We start from the raw sequence: 20,159 nt of genomic DNA on the forward strand, positions 1-20,159 counted from the left end.
CTGTAATTCCTGAAGTTGACTTTTTTGTGAGGTAGTGAGAAGGAATTTGAAGCTGCTCAGGAACACAAACCCCTCATTCTTACCCTAGCTACTAATGTTTTAGGGGGGAATTAATGAAACATGGCTGCCTTTTTTCAGCATTCCTTTCTCAAGGCATAGTACACAATCACTGTTTGCATGTGTGTATATGATATGAAAGCCTAGTATTGTTATGAAGTTGGCCATCTGTTTTGGAGATGGACTACTTCATTGAGTATGAAGTGGTAAAGTGGTGACCATAATTCTGATGTTGTGATACAAATATTTATTGAAGTGCCTTAGTTGCTGAAATAGATGGGAATTGGTTACCTAGATAGTTTTAAAGTTGGCTCATTTGTATTTACTCTTTGTCAACAGTTGTACAATGTCAATAGTATGTAATTCTGGTGTAAAATTATTTTCTGGGTTTAAAACAGAACCCTTTATTGTGACATTTTCACTTATATTTCCATCACATTAATTTTGGCAAAAGTTGTTTTTTCACATCAGAATAGGTATGCATCAATACTATAAATGCACTTTTTGGTTTATTTCCATAACTTGAAATTTTTTTCCTAGTGACAAGTTTAAATTCTATATTTATGCATGCGTTCGCTCTTTAACTAGAGCTGGAGATGAACAGTGTGGTAGTGGCTTTCTGGCAGACAACTGTACACTGTTAAAAAATGAACGTGTGTATCACCATCTCCAAACAGAATAAGAAATTACACTCAAAATGTGTAATTTCTTGTATGTTTGATGGAATCAGTAACTGAATCATGTAGTTAAGCACATGAAATTTGAACTCTATAGCATATCAACTAATATAATAAACATCAACTACATAAAATATCCACTAGTTTTATCATGAAGGCACTTTATTTAAAAGCAAAGCAGCAATAAACGTAGATACTGGGCTCAGTCCTTATTTGTGAGCATTGATTCTCTATGTGTAAAGGAATCAAGTCATCTTAGCCTGAGGAAAGCCTGAGGAAAATGAAAACAAGAAAACAATACACCTCACCCTGCCTTCTGCCATCCAAGGTGCGTAACAAAGTGAAAACATGTTGTTGCTGCAAACAGTTTTTTGATTACTACAGTTCATTTAGGATATATAAACCCAGTCATGACAGGTACAGCTAGAGGACTTACTAAATGGAAGAGGTGTTTAGCTAGAGAATAAGGTAATATATTGGCAAAGTTACAAGCAAACCCTTATGTTCATAACTGCTTGTCAGCTTAGTGCAGTTTTTGGACACTGTTCATGAAAGTTTAAGCAAATATGACTGCAATACAATATTTATGCAAATATAATACAGGATTCTATTTAAATATTTCATTTTCTAGCTACTGAAATTGTCCATTTTCAGCAGATTTTGTTCCGTTCTTTGAAACTGGTCATTTGTTGTCCGGCACTCTAGAATTAGTGCTTGTTCCTGTTAGAATTTTAAATGTACAGCCTCAGTGAAATTTTTGATCAACACACAAAAGCCTTTAGGTAAAGGGATTTTTTTCCCCCTTAATAAAAACCCTCTCTTAGAATAGCTTTGTTATCTCACTTCCTTAGTAGCATCAAATTCTTCCTCCTCATCCTCATCTTCCTCATCCTCATCTTCCTCCTCTTCTTCTTCATCTCTTCTTAACATACTGCGGGAAATCTGCCAAAACAAAAATCTAGCAGAAGTAAATCAAGTGTTTTTTCTCCTCAAAGAAAAACAATTATCTGTTGGCATTTCCAGTCTAAATATTTATAGTTTCTTGTTTGGAGGAGTGCATAAGTTGTTTGTCCCTTAACCCTGCATAATGTGCAAGCCAATGAAAAGATACATGGCACAGAATAAAAATACTGTAATGATTTTTAAAAGCTTAAAAAATCCCCATAGTCATGACAACTATTATAGGATTGGGAAAACTATACTTTGATCCAATTAATGCTAAAAATCAACAAGATGTTTGTTCCTGGGTTGGCTGTTGAGACAGCAGGCTGAAGATGAGTATTAGGGCCTAATCTTATCTTGAAGACATCAGACCTCCAGTTAAAAGTTCAAAACTATGCTGCTCTAGGAGTTTTTTTTGAGAATGAATTAGACAAACTATTAAAAGTCTTCATTCACAGATGAACAACTTTCCCTGCCCATCAGTGCTTGCCCTTCAGAATGACATTAGTCTCCTTTCTTTGGTTCATCAAACATTAAAAACAAGTGGCAGCTGCCAAGCTTTCATCTCATCTGACAGATTCTGCAATCTGTACTTTTTTCTAATGAGGGTTCAATCTAATTCCTATTGAAGATAGATTCTTCACAGACAATGCAACATTTACAATTTCATGTAGGATATATGGTGTTCTTTTTCTTTCCTCATGAGAAAGAGAACATTAGTTATCCAAGTCATCTGGAATGCTTTTGAAAAATGATTTCAGGTTCAGCAGTTCTTTAAGAGCATCTGCAGTTCTAATTTTGGTTATATTTTCTGTGTTTTCTCACGTACAGTGATATAATAAAACTTCTGTATTGAAGACAGAACATGCCTTTTTTTTAAACAGCCCCTTATTTTAAAAGTCCTTAAATGCTCATTATTAAATTGACTTCTGAGATGTTATAATTTATACAGCCATGTATGTAACAAGATTTTTGTGTGTGCATAAAGCAAACTGCAGTCATTGAACTAATGAAGCAAAAAAATCTTTAGTCTTGTTGATGCTCAAAAAGTACATAATTTAGCTTCAAGCAAATGGTTACAAATTCCTGAATGTAATAGAAAATGCAGTTAATCATTGGATGAAGCTGGGTTAACTTGAGCTGAAATGCCTAAAACAGCAATCTCTCATTCTGTGAAAGAAAAAAAAAGACAATGGCACTGATTTGTAATTAGTGATGAAGGAATGCTGCAGATTGACCTTGTTAAGGTAGTGTCATTTCAATGGGATAGACTAATTTTCCTGGTTTTTTTCTAGTTAAGAGTATCTCAAATTCTTAAACGGAACTTGCGTCACATTTCTGAAGAACAGTTCCCCCTTCCCCTTCCTGAAATAAGAGGTGTTGGTTTTGGCTTTATGGCGTTTTTGTGCTCACTACTCAAATACCTCTGACTGTGCTGTAATTAACTAAATAGTACGTTAAATATTATCACTGATAGTGGTAAGGGAATTAGGCAGTTTAAATCCACATTATTGTGCCACAGAGCTAGAACATACCGGTACTTGAAAATTTAATTTTTGATTACTTCATGTTGAAAAAATTTAAAATAATAATAATAAAAAATGTGATAGTTTGTTGCTCATAAATAATTTTATGTGAAGATTAATTCTATGAGTTTGCATGTAGGCGTGATGACTGTTCTTGCTTAAGCTGTTCAGTTCCGTGTTTCACTGCAGGTGTTACTAGAGAAAGCATGGTAATCCTCTCCTCATGTCTTGGGCAGTGGGCAGTTTTGGAGCATTCAGATGCAGACATTTTCAATAACTGTTAGAATGATACTTTGCTGTCCTAGAGAGTCAGTGCAAAACAGTTTGTTATATTAAGTGCATGTAGATAAAACTTACATAGTTAAGTTTGATTTAAAATATCTAGAAAATGTCATTTTCTTCTGCTATATTCTAAAAGTACAGCATATACCAACTTGAATCAGTAAAACAAAATGATAGGCTAAATTGCCAAGTGAAGTGCAAAATGAAGGTGGTAGCTCTTTGTGAAACAATGTATCAAGCTCAAGGACTACTTTAGATTTTTAACATACAAATAATACAGAAAGTTAGTCCACAGAACCAGAAATAAATTCAAGAATGGTATGCCTTAAATCTTCTGAAAGACCTGAACTGTATTAGTGGCACAGTTTATCCCATCTGGTGTGCAGTGACTTCCCCCACGTCCCCCACCTACGGGTTAGTGTTGGCATGTATGTGTCTGTCTGTCCTCCCCCACCTCACAGCCCTAGGCACAGTGATTCTGTGAACTGCTTACCATATCGTTTGTACTGCTTTGCACTGGAAATTGTCAAGTGCTGCCTTACAGTTAGTAAGGGATTACTATGTAGCAGGAAACTAGACTTGTGAAAAATCTGGGAGTGAAAGATCCCCAGAAAAGAGAAAACAAGTCACCTGAAGGTTTTTCTGAATACAGCTTTTTTTTTCTCTCATGAGATGTTTGGTGGGTTCCAGAGATTAGAGCCCTTAGTGTAACTCAACAACACGCTGTTTGCAGAATCAGAAAGGGCACATGGGGAGTGAATGGAACAGGCTGCCTGCCCCTTCTTCACTGCCCTATAGTGACTGCATTAGTAGGATGTTCCACTGCTTTTTTTCTGCCATATGATCCTCTGCAGATACACTGCACAGCCAAGTAAGACAACATTATTTTGAAATGTATTGCAGTTTCCCTCTAGGTCTAGATGACTTCCTGTTCTTTTCAGATATTCCAGTGAGATGTTATGAGAACATTAACATCTGAAGTTATAACTAAGAGAGAGGTCTAGGTAAACTTGCAAGTTAGTCAAAATGGAGTTCCACTCCATCTCTGGGAGAAATCAGTGTACATATATTCAGTTTCCTGTTGCTTTGGGTTTTTTTTTCTCTCTCACATTTTCTAAAGTAGCTTGAACATGAAATTTGCTTATTTGATAGAGAAGACTGGTGGGTTACTCTGAGTCCAGGTTGTATTTCATGCACTGAATCACTGGGTTCTTTTATCTTTTCAGATGACTTAACTCACTTTCAACAGAATAGCTCAACTGTAATAACTGATCCTTTCTGTGTTGCGAAGGTGTAAAATGTGTATGTAATCAAGATAACTTTTCCTTATTACAGTATCAATGCATGATTTGAAAGAAGAAAAGTAAGACATGTACATTTTAAATGTGTCTATCTTTGTCTTAGCTGAAACACTGGTAAGAATCATCATAGTTACAGGATTATGGCTGCAATAAAGAAAAAATAATTTAGCCATTTTGCAATGTCTGCAAGTTTACTGATGCAAACAAGTGCCAAAGACTATTGCAAGGTAGCTGATCCAAAACCAGTGGCACTGTTTCCATTTGTTTCACTCATTTTTATCATCCTCCTTTTCCTCACCTCCTCTGAATTTTCAGATTATATAGGGAAAAGTTTGTTGGTCATGGGTTTGCTCTGCTGCTACAAGATATCACTAATCTGAGTTAGGATCTGGTAGAGAAGTCACACTCTAGAATCTGATACTGAGACTAATAATATGCAAGTGTTATTTAAAGAATGTCACTTCTCTTTCAAATAAGCTCCTAGATGTTTTCTCTGTGAGATGCCATAGTTTGTTGATGGAAGAAATAGCATTGCTGGAAATGGCATTTTTCAAAAGTAAGCAACACAGCTTTAAAAGCTGAATTTTTTTTCTCTCAAATGATAAAGCTGCATTATTAAGAGCTTAATATGATATTTATGCCCTTGGAATTTTCTTTACCTTTCTGACTGTCATGAACTGAGTGAAGATAGTGGATCCATGTAGACTAGCTAAAATACTATCTTAAGTAGAGCTTTAATACAGTGATTTTTATCATGCAATTGTAATTTTTCTTTCTTACCTGTACTGTCCTCAATGAAGATTTTGAGGAGGCAGTTCTTTGCAGGGGGGACTTGGAATTTGCACGAACTATGTCTAGGCGAGACTGATAGTCCGATGGATAAAGTGAGCTCCGAAAAACCTGTTGAAATGGAGAAAGCTGTGACTCAGGTACCATGATACAGGTTGCAAGCTAAGAATCACCTATACTGAAGCTAGCAGAAATGCAGCACTGGTCAATGAAACCTGATCTAAAGATATGCATCAGCTGTAGTCTGGATTGATCACTTTTGGCTGAAACAACATCGTTTCTCAACCTGAGACACATCAACATACTTATGTGGTCAAAGTAAACATTCTTCAGAGACTTGAGGGCATTTACACATGGAAAACTTGCAAGAGTTTCTCACCAAGGTATGTAGCTGAGTTTCAGGCTAACCTAGAGGTATGAACCCCAGCAACTGCCTTCAGGTTCTCCATTTCTCAGAAAGATGAACTCTTAGCCCCTTCACAAGGAATTCCTTGCTGACAGTCACAGACACATCAGAAAAATTTTACTTGAAATGTTCAGGAGACGAACAGCTTGAGAAAAATTTGGGAAACCTCTTAGAATACAGAGGAGACTGTAACATCCATGATATTTGCAAGTTATTTCCAATAAAGCTATTCATGCAAGACTTTATTAAAGTCAAGGAAATGGCAGATTACGGTCAGTATTTTTATGGGAAGTAAATAATTGTCCAATTAACAGGAAATTTAAAATGAGATTAGAAATTTGGTTGTGAAAGACAAAGTATTGACTTAAAGGATTTTTCTGAATTGGTGCCACATGACATTTTAATCGTGAAACTACAATAGTACAAGATTGCCGTGGCATAGTTTAAATGAAGCAAAATTACCAAGTAGTCTCAAATGTGATTGCCACTGAAGAATCATGATTTTTTGTGTCTTGCACTAACTGAATACTTGATCCTGAGCTGTGTCATGAACAAAATAAAATCAGGACTTGTAGGATTTACAGAAGAAGACTGAAAATGATCCAACTTTTTTGACAAGCTGAATATATATATACAACAGACATTTCAGTGATACTCAGTTTAAAGGCCCAACATCCAGAAGAACTGCAAGAATGAAAAAAGGACTGAAAAGCAAGTCTTGGGACAGAGAGACTATAACTCAATAGAGAAGAAGGGGTGACTTGAAGTTGTAACTGCCACAAGACAAAAAAAACCCAGTAGGTTTTTTTAATGCAGTAATTAGTCTTTAGATCATCTGATCAGAGCAGTGTAGGGTTTTCTCTATGCACATCTTTACAGCAAGATTCACTGCAGAGGTATTCTTTAAGAACTGTGATTACCTGAGCTTGGAGAAGCAGGTAATTTCGGAAAAATCTCTTATCTGTGTTTTGTGGGAAAGATTAGATTGCCACTGCAGTTGTTCTCTGTTTGTTTGTGTTCTCTGAGATTATAAACCTGTATGCTCTTGCTGGAGAAGTGCAAAAAAAGGCTTGATATACATAAGAAGTTTGTTCTGGGAACCTGAAACATATGTTGCATTTTTCTGCCTGGGACATGTATAGCCCAAGTGTGAAAACTCTTTTTAGGTAGGAAGTATACTGAAAAGCAAATCTTCATCACTCTTACCTCCAAATCTTCACTTTCATCAATATTTTGGATAGTTTGGTAGGCAGCAGTATATATCTCTAAAGCTTTCCCATGGAACAACATTTCAATAGTTATAAATTCAGAAAAGATGTTCTAAAAGCAAATGAAAACAAAGGTTTTCTTAATCCAATAAAGTACATTTCCACTTCAAAAAGTTACTGAGTTCTGTACTTGGTATTTCTATGATACAAATAACTGCACAATACTTAGTACTTTTAAGTAGTCAGACCTGAATTTTAGAAATTAAACATAAATGCTGGCTGGGTTATCACTTATGCAGTTGTTATTATTTCATTATAAATTCTAAGTAAATGCTTGAAAAGTGAAGAGGAGACTCATTAGGAATAACGTCATGGTGAAAAGCGATAATCCCCAGTATGTATTTACAAGATGTAGTTGGTGGATTTTTGCTTTATTGAAGACAATCTTTTATAACAGCTTGGGGGTAAGTTATCTGTAAATTCTATACATTTCTATAATTTACAAATATTTATATATTTTACATAATAAAGTATTCTTTATATATTGACCCCCCCCATAATTATGACAACTTCAGAAATCACAATCTTTTTCATATTACTCCAATATCAAGTACTGGTTGGTTTGGTTGGGTTTTTCAACCATCTTTCATTCCTTCCTGTTTAGACTGTCTGTCTGTCTCCTCCTCCCCCCCAAAAAAATGACTAAAGCAATTTTATAATTGAGATCACATAATGCAAGTGTTTTTCAGTCACTGTAGTCTTTGGGACTTGCGCCACTTAATGTTTGACATTAATAGAGAAATGAAAGCTTTCACTGCTTGCAGTCACTGAACATTTTGTGCTTTTTGCATCAGTAAAACTTTTAACTACAGTAACATACACATACTTCAGCGTGGATAAATATATTATTGACTTATCACTATTTCTGTTAATTCTGCTGATATTAATCCACATATATCATTGCACTAACAAATGCAGCTACTAGTGAAGTAGAATACAGCAACTTGTGACGGTGCAGACACTGAACAACTGGAGACAGGAAAATTTTCAATTCCAAAAACTGGAAGAGTAATGAACTGATTTTTTAATTTCAGATTTCCTCATATTTGGATTATGTACGTTCCTGTGTAACCTGCTCTAGGTGACCCTGTCTTAGCAGGGGAGTTGGACTTGATGATCTCCAGAGGTCCCTTCCAACCCTAACAATTCTGTGATTCTGAAATATTCATGAATACCACAAGATTTGCATTTAAGTGAATATTAAATGTTGCTAATCTTGCCCAAGACTTAACTATAGTAATTTTATTATGCAAGATAAAATTGATATCACATACTGAAATGTGAGCACACATACTTTGATATCCTTTATCTTCTGTTTCTCGAAATTATCAATAGTTTCCTCTAATTGCCGCGTTGTTCGAGTAGCATCCAGTGTCGCTCTCTGCAGTTCACTTTCAGCCTGGTAAAGTAACACAGAGGTGAAATTAGTCTTGCATTTGATACAAAGCTATTTGCTCCAATTGCCATGAAAACATTGAAGTCTGGGTTTTCAAAACTACATATCTGTGTTACAGTATTTGTAAATCTGTTGCTTAATAAACATATAAAGATGCCTCCTACACTGTTGTTACTTTGATGTGAAACATGAAAAATGAACAGCTGCAGCCAGTCAGGAAGGTCCCTCTGCCCTGATCCGTTTTCTGTAATAATCATCTGATAATTTCACTGAGCCAGCCCTGACACCCCATTGACAACACAGGGACTGGGTCCAGGTACTTAACCCAGCCCAAGGGTTTACCCTTCAGAAAAAGTTCTTGTTTGTTTTGGTTTTTTTTTAAGCTTGCGCAAAGGAGAAGGCAGGACTGCACGTGCCAGTGCAGTGGATGAGCAGAAAAGATCACGCTTGTTTTCAAGTGCAGATCAACCTGCTGGGTCCTTAAGGAATCTCTTCCAATGTCCTGTGCTGAACCTCATCTTACTAAGTTTTTATATATTATTTAAATAGACAATTAGAGTAGCAGCTGAAAGTAATGCATTTATCCTGTAAATATCTCAATCTGCAGGCTAGAGTTGTTATAATTTCTAGATCCAAAAGCATTTCAGGTATTTCATATTTTTAGTATTTTTGTATTATTAAGATATTTTATAGTAAACATCTTCAACAGGGCACTGAGATGGGGACACATCAACCAATCCCTAACACATAAATACACAGTTTTCCTTATTTTGTTACTACAAAAAGCATTTAGATAGCTTTTTGATTACATATAATTATGAACTTTATAAAAATGCACACTACCATTTAAATAAAGATCTTGAAACTGTTCTGGTTATGTCAAGTCTGAGAACTGTGTACTACTACAAAATAATGCTGTACAGATGTAAGAGCTTGCACTTGAAGACTACAAAATTTGGGTCTAAACTTATGTAATTTTCCATAGATTACTGGTCAAACATCATATACTAGTGATACTTATAGGCTCACTCGGTGAGTATCATCACAGATCTATTTTGTGCTGAGATTTGAAAATAGGACATGGATCAAGTATTGTCTACGATCAAGTGGTAGGATTCTTCCCATATCTAAAAAACTGTAACTTAAGAGAGGAAATTTTTTTTAAATAGGCACCACAGGTCCAGTTCCTGTGATCTAGTTTTTAGTGCCACACATATGGAAACCTAACGCATAAGGTATGCTCTGTTGACTTCTGTGATTACAATCTGGTAACCTTGTATTACAGGATTATCAAATTGAAACAATCTTTCAAAAACAGCTTAAAGTCACAGACACAATTCTGCCACCATTACTGGGCAAAAAAAATTGGTAACAATGTTTAGTAGTACATAAGGTCACCTGTTCACCTCTCTTTCTTGATTTTGCCCAAAACACAGGAGGGAAACAGAGTAAGAAAAGACATTTTGTGTATTCTCAATTAGTTCAATCAGTTACTCCCTGTAAGTGAAGGCAGCATAAGCTGCATAAGCAGCCATTACACATACAAATACATTATGTTATTTCTATGATAATCAAATACATCTCAATACATCTGAAATAGACTGGCCAGATTTTTGTGTGCAGATGCTTTGGGAAAGGAATTCTCTCTGTTGTAGAGTGAAATGTCTAAAGTCACAGAGCGTCCATAGTTCGCACAACAGCAGTTTGATATTTTCTCTTCTAAACACTCACCTGTGACTGGAAATACTAGTGAAGGAAAAAATGGCAATGTAACAACCAATATTGATTAAAGTATGCATTTTCACTTCTACTTTTAATATGCTGTGAACTATTTACCTTAGTTATTTCAAAACTTCTGTATACTTAGTGCTACTATTATGTTGTTTGAAGCTTCTGGCTCTAAGACATTACAGTTTGTTACAGCTTTGCTAGAATTCAAGTATCCAGACCAAAACATTTCAGGACAGCTGTTTGTCTTGGACTGAGGATTTGGTTATTTATTAAAAAAAAAATAAAAATTAAACAACCTAGGTAGACTATTTCAGGGGAAAAAAAATGATTAAAAATTGTATTTTTATATTTTTAAAAATTTGGTAATGTTTTCTTTTCAAAGCAGTACTACCCTCCCACCCCCACCCCCATTTTGTAAGATGGGAGTGAGTACAGATCCTTTGCTATCTGGGGCCAAACTTGTTTGCTGCTGCAACATCATAGTTGCTCGACCATAAGAGAAGCATTGCAGGAGCCCAACTACTGTGCTCCAATGTCGTGAAGTCTCTCTCAGACCTGAAAGCTGACCTGCACACATCCCCAAAAGCAAATGAACATATTCCTGCTCCTAATACCTTTTCACGCATTTTGTGTCAATCACGTTAAAATGCAAATACAGAGTGTTTGGTGCCTTTGGCCATATGAAAAAGCAGACTGTACTGAGATTCTATAACTCTTCAGGCAAAGCCTTAACTATAGAAAGCACAGGTGTTACAAGAAGCTAAGCCACAGAGATGTGTTTGTGAGAAGCTTAGCAAACAGATAAGAAGAAATTAACTAGGTGCCAGTGACATTCCCATGAAAAAACTACTGCTCAAGAGGGAGAAAAATGTGACCAGTGTCCCTCTGGGGAGAAAGCTTACTGTTACAGTTTACTCTAATTCCAACAGAAGAGAACTTTGCATCACAGCTCAAGTTCTAACTATATAGCTGACATGCATCTGTCTTTATTACAGAAGGCATTCAAATTAGTTATCACTTGACCTAACTGATCTGATTAATATTAGATGTGAATTCTTTGGCAGAGACAAAAATAAAATGTAGTTCTCCTGTGTGGCACTTGACCATCACAATCATTTTTGCTTTCTACACTCCCATGCCCCAGTCACTAAAGATCCTAGTTTCTGAAATAAAGTTGATAAAATCCAACTAAGAATAGGACTGCTTAACTCCTGAGTCCAGCACTAGAGTGTAATAAAAAGTAAACAGCACATCATCATGAACTTAAATGCTTTATGTAGGCATAAAGGGACATATGTAGGCATAAAGGGACTGAAGTAGGGTTGCCTTGATCCTCTTTGTTTTGGCATTTCCTATATTCTGATTGCTTCAGAATTTGAGACTTCAGTGAGATTTTAATGGAAGTTCTGTGGGGGCTTAATTTTTCCCTCTGATACAGAATAGTGTACTGGGGAAGGTGACTGGTCTTTGGAAAGGAAAAGTAGTCTAGTTGAGTATGCTACTAACAGAATAACAACTTTTCCTTTCACACTTCACGCAGTTGGAGGAAACTCATACCCCATCTACATCCAAGGAAGCACAACAACTACCAAAATGACAGGAAGAAAAACAATAAAACAAGAAATCCACAGAAATAAAAAAAGTTGTCTGATTACACTTATTTTCAAAAACTTCCAAATTCCTAGATGTAAACTATGCCTACCTCTCTTGCATAAACATATCAAAAAATAGTTTCTGTTCAATTAAAAAAGAAGTAACAGCAGCTATTATAAGCTGTAACTCATTATGAAGTTTAAGAAATGATTTGACATTGGAGAAAATCCTTCTAAGGAGACTTATTGCTACTACTACTTTCTTACTGCTTTCTAAACACAATAGTTTAATTCCCAAGAAATTTTAAAAATATTTCTCATAGTGACTAGAAAAATAGGATACAATAATGTGTAGATCTGATGGATTCCGCTGACGTGTCTTTTCCAGTTGAGATAATTGCTTGGCTTCTCGGTTCTTTGCTGTTAAAGTTGCTTTAAGATCATCCTGGAAATAAAAATGTTTTAGACATGTTTAAAATGAAACTAGGGTAATACGAAATACACTTCCCTTCATACATGCATTGCCTAGAAAATGGACCAAACTTCTGCTTTAAACAAAACCAGATTTTATAGATCTTATCCTGTTAATTGATCCTCTGAAAGAGAAGTCAGTGGGAACCAAAGGAGTGCTGCACAATCCCAACCTTGCACAGCTCCCTATAGCATGCACTGTAATTTAAAATGTGGGGAAGAAAAATACATTCACAGCTTTTCATGACAAGTATAGCAGATGGCCAAAAGCTGAGATCCCCAAAGCAGTAAGAAGGCAGGCCCATTCCTGACTTAGAAACAGAATAAAGGTGGCATTTAGAAATAAAAAGTGGCATCAAATATATCAGTAAGAAAAATAACAAAGCAGGAAGCAGCCAGTACCAGTCAGAAGTTATGAAGAAAACATAACTGCTGTCACCTGTCCAGAGGACAGCAGAGCTGGTGAAAGGTCTGGAGCACAAGTTTGATGAGAAGCGGCTCAGGGATCTGGGTGTGTTCAGGTTGGAAAAAAGGAGGATGGAGGGAACCTTATCACTCTCTACAACTCCTTGAAAGGAGGTTGTAGCCAGGCTGGGGGTTGGTATCTTCTCCCAGGCAACGAGTGACAGGAGGAGAGGACACCAGGAGAGGTTTAGATTAAATAATAGAAAAATTTTTTTCACTGAAGGGGTGGTCAGTCATAATAGGCTATCCAGGGAAATGGTAAAATCACCATTCCTGGAAGTGTTCACAAAAGATGTGGATACAGCACCTGGGGACATGGTTCAGTGGTGAACATGGTGGTGCTGGGCTAACAGTTGGATGATCTTAGAGGTCTTTTTCAACCTTAACAACTCCATAATTCTGTACTACACAGATTTCAAGGTGTGAAATATAAAATCTATGGCTGAAAGGGTTGAACTGCGTATTTTTATATATGCAGTTAGTAAGGTGTTTAAAACCATTTGAAACAAAACACATCCTACTAATGATGTAGCTGGAGAAGATGAAACTTACTGATTTAGAAAAGGCAGAAACTGCTGATAAATATTTTTGCTCCTCATTTCCAAAGGAGAAGATGTACTTTGAGGAAGATCTGTGACAATTTAATCACGTTTATCTACCAGTCTCAAATTTTTGTTCATGCTATAAAACTGTGTTTTGCAGAGTGTTTGGCATTCATAGGATTTAAGATTATCAGTCAGATATTTATCACTTCCCTGACCCTGGTATCAGAAATAACATACACTTTGATGGCTTCAATTTAAAGGAGCAGTAGTTCAGAACAAGCAGAAATACAGCCAGAAGTCTTAACAAAATCCGAGCCAGAAGTTGGGTATACATTTCAAACCATTCTTTTCTCTAAAAACACCAGTTCCCATTTATCTACTACTTCAGAATGGAGGGAATTAGGGCTATTAGAAACTATTGTATTGGGAAGTTGTCTGTGCTCCTTCCTTGGATTTCAGAGTTTTAATATGCTTGTATGTCTCCTTTACCCAGAAGGATATGCAACTAAGGATGTGTCTTTCAGCAGGTTTTGTAACCCTGTGACCAGATCACTTGTCAGTGACACGCACAAGCGTGCCAAGTTTTACAGTGCTGTGTTCCTTCAATAATGTGTCTGTACATGAGGTCAGGGTCAAAAAATGCAGTTTCCTCCTTGTTTCTGTCTTTACTGTCTGTCTGTATGTCCTTGTGTATGACTCATTTTGCTTCCCCTTTAGGGGGACAAAGCTGGTTTCTGATAATAACTATTGCATCTTTAGCCCATCAAAACTAATTTTACTGCTGTTCTTTCAGAAGGGAATTTACAGCACCTTTAAGGTCATCCAAAACACTGCTGGAAAGGACTTTTCCCTTTATCAAAACCATGAAGCTACAAGCAAAGCAATAACAGAATTTTTTTTATTGCTTTATTGGTTTGAGTTTTAAATTTTAAAGGTAGAGAAAGAGAAGAATTATTTATTTTTGGAACAGAACAAAACGATTTGTATCTAATGTTCACAGCTGCATGTTTAGTGTTATTTAATGACTAAGTCCTGTTAACAGCACTGACTTCTAGGCCCATCTAAAACAGTCAATTAGATTTCAAGCTGTGGCTAAAAGGGTTCTGACTTTCATGCAGAGTGTACTTGAGGATGCAAAATTCTAGAGTTGTTATAAAATTCAGTATGTTCTTTCTAGCATGTCGTGACTTTGGAAATACTTACAGTTCCCTCCTCTACCTCTGTTTTCTGTAGCATCAGCCACCATGAAACATACTTCTCTACTAACCAATGCCTGATAAAGAATTAGTGCTACTGTGGCTATAGTGGTGAAGCTATACACAAGTTTTGGATGTACAAAGGCAGGGCACAGTTACATGCATATTTTGTCTAATATGTTGAAAAACTGAAAAGGGTGCAGAAAAAAACCCTGTAAAAATATTAAAAAGCTGGGGAAAATGTGATAATGGTGAAAGAATCAAGGTGTACATTATTACCTAACAGAAAAAAAATGAATTCAAGTCACATGTAAGAACACTGGTCACCCATCTAATTTCAAGCCACAGAGAAGTACAGCTACAGTCTGTCCACCAGACAGTGAGCTGACAGAGCCTCATCACTGTACTGTTACCTGCTTCAGTCACTGAAGTTATTAAAGCAAACCAATCCTTTCTTCTGCATGTGGATCACCTTGGTTTTATGATGTCCTGTTTTATATGAAGAAAAGGAGCCAGGAACAGAGTTGCCAAAAAGCAGAAAAGTGAAGATTGATATACAGAACAATGAAACAGAAAGAAATCCTAAAATCCTACATTTAAGGTACATTACAGAACATTATATTAATGTCCATTGAAGCTATTTGGCATCATAAACCAGAACAAGTGAATGAAACAATTTTATTGCATTAGCAGTTAAAGGACAACACTACTCTCATTATCTGGGCCTCTTTAAAGCATTTAGTAGCACAGGACATTGATGTCTTATGCCACAGAAATAGCAACAGTCCTTTTTAGATAAAGCACAGAAGTACTCTTGTGTACATCCTGGAACAGTTCCAATAAGTAAGTAACAGTGAGAACATTCCCTTTATAGAAAGTGCCATAATGACATGTTCTAACAGGTTTTACTTAGCTAAGGTAGTTACAGGTAAAGCAGTCCTACACCTTGTGCTAAATTTAAGAGTCACAAAACTTTCGTTTTCACTAAAGATGTCCCAGTGTTTAGAGATGATAACTGAAGACCAGACAGTTGAAATTTTAACCACAGTTTATCATTAATGTGCAATGGGGAAAAAATAACCATTTAATGGCCTACGTCTTTAGCAAAACCTTAGTTCAAAGGTGTGTTGACAAAAATAGTTAATCCCACCTACAGTTTAAGAATACTCTTGTACTCCTCACTGTAGCTGAAATAAACATTATGCAATGCTTTCTGGCATTCTGAAAGGCAAAGACAACAGGAAATGCCATTCAGTGTTGCAAGGGATGGCCTGGCTTCAGTTGCTTCTGTCCTCAGCATTACTGGCTATCAGTGGCAATGCACCTTCAATGCTTTGCAAACCCCAGGCACTGCTGTAGTGCTCTGTGTCTCCTCAGCAACCATACTGCCACAAACACATGAAGCTTGTCTTCCACCCTCAACATTTATATCCCATGGAATACTCAGTTCTAGATCTCACCAACTGGGTTTTATAATGACTATTAGGATACCAGATTCTAGCCTCTATAGTCTACAACTCTGCTAAGGACCACCACATGTAATCCCACTCAAGTGCAGGATGCATCTCCTTCACAACTGTTTCTCCAATCTCCAAGTGAGGTAGCTGTGCGGTAAGTTCCACACACTGTACTCGGTTCTTCACCATATGAAAAAGATACAGAACAAAAACATATGAAAAATGCTAGTTTGAGATGCAGTGCCACAACATACTCAAATTAACCATGATGAACACACTGTAAGATTTTAGTACGTAAAATATAATCAAAGAATAATAATTTAATATTTTGATTTATAGAGACTATGATACAGATAGACATCAATTACAGATTTGAGTTTACAGGACTAAGGTATTCTCTGTGTAATATACAAGTATTACAAAGATCTGCTTTTGTCCTATAAACTAGTATCTGCTTACTGAAAGTTAAGCTCAAGCTTATCCCTCCTGGAGGAAAGAAACTTTCAGATATTTTAAGGGAACATTTCAAACCCCTATAAACACTGTTTCTAAAATATAGTGAATGAAGAGATCTCAGATTTTTGTGTATCTCCAGGTCATCATGATGACTTAACAGGACAGAGAGGGATTTAGGCCACTACCTATATATCAGTTTCAAATGTGTCTTCTAAATTATGAACTTTAATGTAGAATGGAATTCTGAGTTAGAAAAGCTGCTAAAGGCAGCATATTGATGACTAAGAGGCAAAAGCATTACATATAATTCACCTTTTGGAAATCTGAATAATAGTGGTAATAATCATAATCATAATAATAAAAAAACCCTAACAATAATAAATGACACTATCCAATAAGTTTCACATTATCCACAATGCCTTTTTTTTAGCATTTGCTTGTGCTCAAAGAGCCTGAATATCCTCGTCTTCACACTAAAGTTTCTTTCTCCAACATATATATAGCTTCAATTTAGATGTATCACTACATAATTAAGTTAGACTGATTATTGCAATATGAAATATCAGAACCATTCGCCCCCTAAAGCAGAAGTTTTCAACTGAGCGGCCAGAACACTGAAATGTACCTTGTGAGAAAACAGATGCTTAACCTACCCTTTTAAGTTTCACTATGGTCCCATAACATTTCAGAGGTTCAACAACCTTGGCTTCAAGCCTGTCGACCTACAAAAGAAATCACAAGGCCACTAGAATCATCCATATCTATGGTGTGCAGAAACAGGAAACAATTAATAGTGACTCATTAGGAATTAGTCCATATATGCTGAAAAAATAATGGGATAGTTTTAAAAATATTGTAAAAACTATAGTCAAGTACATTAGCCAATAAGCAATTTGTATTTTGAGGAGATCAAGCTGATTTCTAGTGGAATTACTTTTTTCTTAATTAGAAATACATCAGGATAAATGAAACACTGAGATTCTAACAACTGAGTACTAAATACATCAAACACTGCATCTTGGAGATGTGTAACTTTCTATCTAAGATCAATGTTTTGCTCTACACTTACTGACAGATCATGGGTTAAGCCATCTTTGCTAACAAATATATTGTACAAAATGTAACACTTCTTGCATTGTTGGTACTGAATGCACTAAAAATACCAATAACAGGGTGTGTAAAAGGCACGAATGTTTTCACAGGTGAGTGCATCTGAATTTTTGTTTCAGTTCTCCTACTTAGAAAAACAGCTACATATGGTCAGACAGGCAATAGGATAAGACCTGCTCATCAAACCTGACAATGCTGTCCAAGCAGCACCAGCATAAGCTGCCAATGACTTATGGACCAGTGAGTCATCTGGCCCACTGCTCGGCCAGATGGGCCAGATTAGGACAAGGCGTGTACCTCTATTAGGAATGTACAGTTCCCTCTAAACTGGGCTAAAATTTATGCCAACTGAGCAAACATTTTTCCTTTATACACTCTACCAGTACACTGTCAAACAATTTCACTTGAACTGCCAATAAAATACAAAGGATTAGGGCAGTAAGGCTCTGAATGAAGTGCACGTTACTTTGGTCTCTCTTTTGAATTATAGTGGGTCTTAGCTGTTCAAAACTATAAATGGTAATTTTCTACACTCTACTGAAAGTATAGATACATACTCCAAAAACTAGTTTGAGTCCATGTGAATGAATTTATTTTGTCTTAAATCGCAGTATTTGGAATTCTGCATCACACGTTACAGTTTGACTGGCCCTGCAGATAGATGTGGAAGTGGCATAAACACCTTCCTTTACACTCTCACTCATCTAGCAGACATGTGACTATATAGTCACACATTGTCCAAATCAAGTTTGTACTTTGAGTGTTAAACTACAAACTTAAGAAATCTGCAGTGGTCCCTGACAGCATCTCAGTGGGGCTACCAGTGCCCATTCTCTTCCATACTATTTCTGATAAGACTCAACAAAAGGAAAATGACTGATTTTACCTCAGCTGCTGCCAGACAAGTCAAGTCACACAAATAAAAAACCCACTTTATTAACCATAAATCACAATCCAAAGTCTAAAAAACTTGCTCTGTCTCAAATACTTTGAGTGCTCGTAGGGATAGTTTTGCTGACTTCAACAGGACTAATTGCAGGCAGTTTTCATTAGTTGTTAGTGGGGTAAATGATGAATACTTTGGCAGCCTACCCTGCTCAGACACTAATATATTTAGAAATGTTTTCTCCTATGTTTTCTTGTGATTGCAGAGTATATATTTCTCCTTTTAATCAAAGAGAAGTAACTGAAAAGTTCAGATGGCAAACACAACATGTACAGCTTTAATTTTGTACCTCTGCCTGGCGATAATCCTGAAGTCTGGAAAATTCATCTGCAAAGTTTTTCAGTCCAACTTTTAAGTTTGGTGTCTCTGTGGCTGCATATGCATATATTTCATGTACTAGAAGATCTGCTTTGTCTCGTAGTCTGGCAGTTTTACGTACATATCCAGCAAATATTTGGCACAATTCACCAAAATGTTTTTCCACATTTGAAACAGCATCTTGTATTTGTCGAGTCTGATTGTCCCTGGATACCGAAGAAAAATAAGTAAAAAATAAGAAGGGCACAAATCAGTGCAAAACAGAAATTTATTTTTAAAAAGAGAATGTTGTAACAGTCTGACGTACTGTATGCTTATTTCTGAACAAATAACAAATGAACTACAAAAAAAAAGCAGGATTTACACTTAAAGATCCAAGAGAGGAAACCCCAAATCACAAAAATCTGCTTGGAAGTTTTCTTACTGTATTTAAGCAAAAGCTCACTATTACTATTGGTATTATTACTAACACAGTGGTAACACCTGAAGTCTAAACCAAGACCTTCCCAAGACCACTGCTTCCTGCATGAGTCTGCAAGCTAAACTGGCAAGTCAATGGCTGGAGAAATTAGGCAGCAGAGGACAAATCTGGAGAAATTAGGCAGCAGAGGTATTAAATGGTTTTTAAATCATGAACAGGTACCAATCTGCTCCTGGTCAGCAGCACGAAGGATAAATATTGCTGAGACTTAAAGAAGAAAAGTGAATGGACACAAGTACAGAGGTGAACACTCTGTACCACTGAAAGAACATTCATTACACTAATAAACTGTTTTCTTTTAAATTACATAAATCTGATTAATTTATTTGATCCAAATGCCTGTGTGTTTCATTATTAATGATCTAGATAAGTAATTCCAATAATTCATGTATTTCACTTTGTATTTTGCTTTCATATTCCTATATCATTTGATGGTTGTGTGAATTCATGCCAGTTTTTGTTGACAGACTGAATCAGCTACAAGACAATTTAGCTAACAGTATCTTCCACATACTGGGTCCTAAGAAGTCTCCACAGTCTAAGACAAGACTGTTCATGTGAAGTGCTTGAATTCTCAGCAAGAAAATTCACTCATACCACTGTCTTGGCAAGGGGCAGAAACAAAAACTTCCTTCGTATCCTTAAGCTACTCCAATATTGCTGACCAATATTTAAATACTGACTTCCTATCGGGACACGTGAAGATCAGAAAAACTGGAAGAAATGCAGTATTTCGAGAATGAACAA

The 20,159-nt window shown here is 36.2% G+C and overlaps 1 protein-coding gene across 1 annotated transcript; it reads right to left on the reverse strand.

Moving 5' to 3' along the window:
• Positions 1-19: 19 nt before the first annotated feature.
• Positions 20-19,139, reverse strand: FAM92A (family with sequence similarity 92 member A; the record flags this gene model as incomplete). Its single annotated transcript, XM_029959437.1, has 9 exons — positions 20-1,005; positions 1,578-1,676; positions 5,566-5,685; positions 7,187-7,300; positions 8,543-8,647; positions 10,376-10,381; positions 12,311-12,412; positions 17,211-17,279; positions 18,903-19,139. Coding segments are annotated over 9 exons (873 nt in total), but the record flags the coding sequence as incomplete, so codon positions are not given.
• Between the last annotated feature and the right edge of the window lie 1,020 nt (positions 19,140-20,159).

This window comes from Manacus vitellinus, unplaced genomic scaffold (assembly GCF_001715985.3).
Source record: "Manacus vitellinus isolate BGI_N305 unplaced genomic scaffold, ASM171598v3 scaffold_1_pilon, whole genome shotgun sequence".
Taxonomy (NCBI): Eukaryota; Metazoa; Chordata; class Aves; order Passeriformes; family Pipridae; genus Manacus; species Manacus vitellinus.